At 36.3% G+C, this 3,978-nt stretch overlaps 2 protein-coding genes across 3 annotated transcripts in view; both read right to left on the bottom strand.

The window, feature by feature from the left end:
* The window catches only part of LOC107752457 (E3 ubiquitin-protein ligase AMFR-like), a 14,493-nt gene extending 11,688 nt beyond the window's left edge, over positions 1 to 2,805 (bottom strand). The window contains exons 1-4 of one of the 2 annotated variants that reach the window (XM_016568431.1): positions 2,766 to 2,805; positions 1,907 to 2,265; positions 1,729 to 1,821; positions 419 to 583 (exon numbers count right to left, since the gene is read on the bottom strand). In XM_016568431.1, coding sequence (XP_016423917.1) covers positions 419 to 583; positions 1,729 to 1,821; positions 1,907 to 2,143 — 495 coding nt within the window. In that variant the 5' untranslated portion in view covers positions 2,144 to 2,265; positions 2,766 to 2,805. Of the gene's footprint in view, positions 1 to 418; positions 584 to 1,728; positions 1,822 to 1,906 lie in introns of both variants that reach the window. The other variant, XM_016568429.1, reaches the window with a different exon arrangement.
* A 419-nt stretch (positions 2,806 to 3,224) lies between these two features.
* The window catches only part of LOC107752456 (nuclear factor of activated T-cells, cytoplasmic 3-like), a 16,723-nt gene continuing 15,969 nt past the window's right edge, over positions 3,225 to 3,978 (bottom strand). Inside the window, exon 10 of the mRNA XM_016568428.1 lies at positions 3,225 to 3,900. Within this exon, the coding sequence (XP_016423914.1) occupies positions 3,833 to 3,900 (68 nt within the window). The 3' untranslated portion in view covers positions 3,225 to 3,832. The remainder of the gene's footprint in view (positions 3,901 to 3,978) is intronic.

The raw sequence follows: 3,978 nt of genomic DNA, 5'->3' as shown, positions 1-3,978 counted from the left end.
GTTTCAAACCGCGTTTCTGTGACTGCCTTTGGGAAACTACAGTTTTAAGGACAAAATACTCAGCGATGGTGTTGATAAATGGATTGGCACATGGTTTGTCTAAAAGCATATTAAAAACACCACATAGACAAATAAACAACATAAAACACTTGATTTTCACCACAGGGGGACTTTAACTGTACTCAGATTCTCCAAAAGATATCTTGCAATTTCAGAGCGAAATTTTTTTTTGTACTAATTTGGCAGTTAAAGCAAATGGTGATGTTTGTCAAAACAGGAAATTCTGAAGTATGCCGTGTAAAGCAGGCTAAACGGTTTCCTGAATCAATTCGTCTAATAGTACTGCTATAAATGAAAGCTTCCACTCGTCATGAACATTAGTGTTTGTTTATTGATGTGGTAAAGAGGTTCTGCTCACATATTCAAAGCGGTCTTTGCAGAGCTGCACCATCAGATGAAGGAAGATGAGCACGGAGAACCACAGACACCACAGCACCACCTCCTCCACCCGCTGCACATTCAGCACGCCGAAGATGAAGATGAACTTGTAGAAGACGAAGTTCCAGAACTTATCTTTCAGATGCTGTCAGACAGAGAAGAGCGCAAGAGCAGATTGACAGCAACACATCAGTGCAGTGGAAATCTTCAGTGCATGCAATATACCCTTTACATGTGGAACACCTTCAAATTTATAGGAATGTACAAAAGTTTAAATATTTTTGAAAGAAGTCTCCTCCGCTCACCAAGGCTGCATTTATTTGATCAAAAATACAGTAAAAACATTAAAATTGTGAAATAGTATTACAATTTAAAATAGCTGTGATCTATTTTAATATATTGTTAAAATGTAATTTATTTCTGTGATCAAAGCTGTATTTTCAGCATCATTACTCCTGTCTTCAGTGTCACATGATCTTCAGAAATCATTCTAATATGCTGATTTGCTGCTAAAGAAACATTTCTGATTATTATCAATGTTGAAAACAGTTGTGATGCTTCATATTTTTGTGGAAATCATAATATATATATATATATATTTTCCCCCTAGGAGTCCATGAAGAATGAAGATTGTCACAAAATGTATTTTATATTCAGTAAAAATTAATAAATAAAAAGAAATTTCAAAGGACTAAGCAACGGTAAAATACATATAGGAAGTTTGTACTATCACTTTTGACCAACTTAATGCAACCTTGCCGAATAATTGGTGATTTCAAATATCAACATTGGCTACCAGAAATCACTTACTCTGCCTTTAATTTCTTTAAAAAAATATTTTTATTATTTTTTGTCAGTATTTATTTATTTATTTAGTTTTAGATTATAGTCTTCTGTCAGTAACTACATCATTGATTTGAACTGTTATCTTCCCCCTTTCAGTTTCAAAATCTAGCAAGACAATATATGAATAATAAACGTCTGTTTTAATATGTAAATCCTGGCATTATATTAGTTCAAATGGGTATTTCCATCGGCAACACTAAAAACATATTCAACCATTAAAAACAACCAATGCAATTCAAAAAACACCAACAGACTGACTATATGTCTCTATATGGAACTGACAAAGTAATTAAGAATGTTGTGATGTCATTATTATTATATATATATATTTTTTTTTTATTATTTAAACATGTTGCAGCAGAGACAGACTGCATTTTATTGCCTAATACAGTTGGATGCTTTATTGTCATTTGCAACAGTGTTCTCCTCATACACAACTCCCACCTGCTTCTCGCTGACTCTCAGCGGTCCAAACACCATGCACTGGATCACTTTAGCTATCAGCATGAGGATGCAGCACGCCGTGTTCACCATCACCTGCGGGAACATGACAGCTTCTTTAAAGAAAGTCACAGACCAAGCCTTGTGGGTTAGAAATCTACACCACGGGAGTCTCACGCACCCAGACGAAGAGACTGTCCGTGATGAGGTAGAGCAGCACATTAGTGGCCACACTCCCGGAGATGTCCAGCTTGATCTCCTCCTCGGATGTGCTGTGTGAGTCCTCTGGCAGTGCAGAGGAGTAGTCTCTGACTGTGCTGTAGGCACTTAATATGGTCCCGGCCAGCAGAACTGAGCTCAGGGCTGTGTATGTCTGTAAACTGGGCCAGGGGAAGCGCTCCAGAAACAGCAGAGGCATCCTGACAGCTTCTCAGCTTCGACTTTATCGGGTTAACTGTCCAAACGAAAGCAGCTTTCCTCTTCTGGATGCTGAATCTGCTCTACCAGTCCCAGTGCAGAAGAAACCAGGTCACAGGTGTCCTTTTATAGATGACAACACGTCCTTCGCAATCAAATTTAAACTCAAATAAATCCTAGGATCTAAGAGCCCAAACAGAAAGGCTGTTTATATAAATACAGGCACTGCTCCGGAGTGTCAACTCTTGTTGTAGCTAACTTACGTGTCCTTTTCTGTTTACATGCACGAGACTCTATAAACAAACGCGAAAATACAATATATCGTTATGTATTACGTTTAAACCCTATCACGGCGAGTACAGTTCAGTTCGTTTGATTCGTAAAACCAATGTTTATATTTAAAGAGCATATGATTATTTTACATTAGCATGGAAGCTAATCTGCTTTAGCTACGTAATGGTTAAAACACGACAAACAGTGTCATAGACTGATCAGACGGTCTTTAAATCCGTCCCGTGTTGCTCGACGATCAGTCTGATATCTGCTTGGTTTAAATAAAACGGTGAAATATCATGTTTAGATCTGTTTCTCTGGCTGTTTCTGGCACTTTCTGTCACTCATACCTGTTTCCGCTGCCTCTGACGTCACTCTGTGAACTTCCGGTGATCATGTGACAAAAGGCGGGCCTTCTCGTGTAAACAAATATGAAACATTTAAATAGCACAAGCCATATTAGCCTTACAAAACACAACCTCTATAACCACAGTCAAGGGCTGTCAAAATAGCCTAGCTGTTATGTATTATTGTGCAGTTGTTTATACAACAGGTACTGGGACTAAAATAGCACTATGGTACTTCTCACACAAATAATGGACAATATTTTAACTAGACGCTCATTGTAAGCTCACTATAGGGTTGAATTAAAATTTATAATTTTATGTATATATAAAAAAATGTGAAAAGTATTTTATTTTTAAATACATTTTAAAACCATTGAAACTAATGTTTGTAGGCCTATATTCAATATATATATATATATATATTATTTTTTTCTCTAGGAGTCCTTGAAGAATGAAGATGGTCACAAAATGTATTTAATGTTCAGAAAAAATTCATAAATACAAAGACATTTCAAATGACTAAGCAAGAGTAAAAGTTTGAGAAACATATCTACTGAAATGCCAAACAGGTAACAGTTCTTTACAGTGAACACTCAGCAGATTCAAACATGGGACTGTGCTTTATATGCACAATGCTGCGTATTTCCGTCTTAATAATTCATTCTATGCTTCTTATGATTATCATACATTTCAAGAATAGATTTTACATTTACAATCAAATTATTTCAAAAGGATAATAAAAGGCATGTCTGGTTAAGGCACATATTGAATCAAAAATTATGACTGGTAAATATTTTACATTCACATTTGATTTGTTCAGTCAAAATAAAAAAATACAAATAATAATGATTGAATGCATCCTCTATTAGGCTGAAAATGTTATGTACATGGCATTGCTCATAGAAAATATTTTCTACATGTGCAGTAATGCAAGATGCTGAGACCAAAACAGTTACAATGAGATGTCCAGTTCTCTGATTATCAGTTCTGTAGCAGTACTGACGTCCTATGCAAGATGCACCATTTCCATCGATCTTCTAATCGGTGGGTCATTTTGTCCAGGAGCGAAGCTACGGCACACTGTTGGCATTCCCTGAATCTGGAGTCTCAAACAAGTCTCTTACAATGATTTCACTTACTGCAAAGGAAATAAACCAAACAATTTAATACGAGATGCTTAGTGGCAAATCTCTCTCTTTCACACACACACACACAC

This window comes from Sinocyclocheilus rhinocerous, unplaced genomic scaffold (genome assembly GCF_001515625.1).
Source record: "Sinocyclocheilus rhinocerous isolate Xijiao unplaced genomic scaffold, SAMN03320098_v1.1 scaffold921, whole genome shotgun sequence".
Classification (NCBI taxonomy): domain Eukaryota; kingdom Metazoa; phylum Chordata; class Actinopteri; order Cypriniformes; family Cyprinidae; genus Sinocyclocheilus; species Sinocyclocheilus rhinocerous.
The sequence above is the reverse complement of the archived record's forward strand: the minus strand, read 5'-3'. Positions and strand labels throughout refer to the sequence as shown.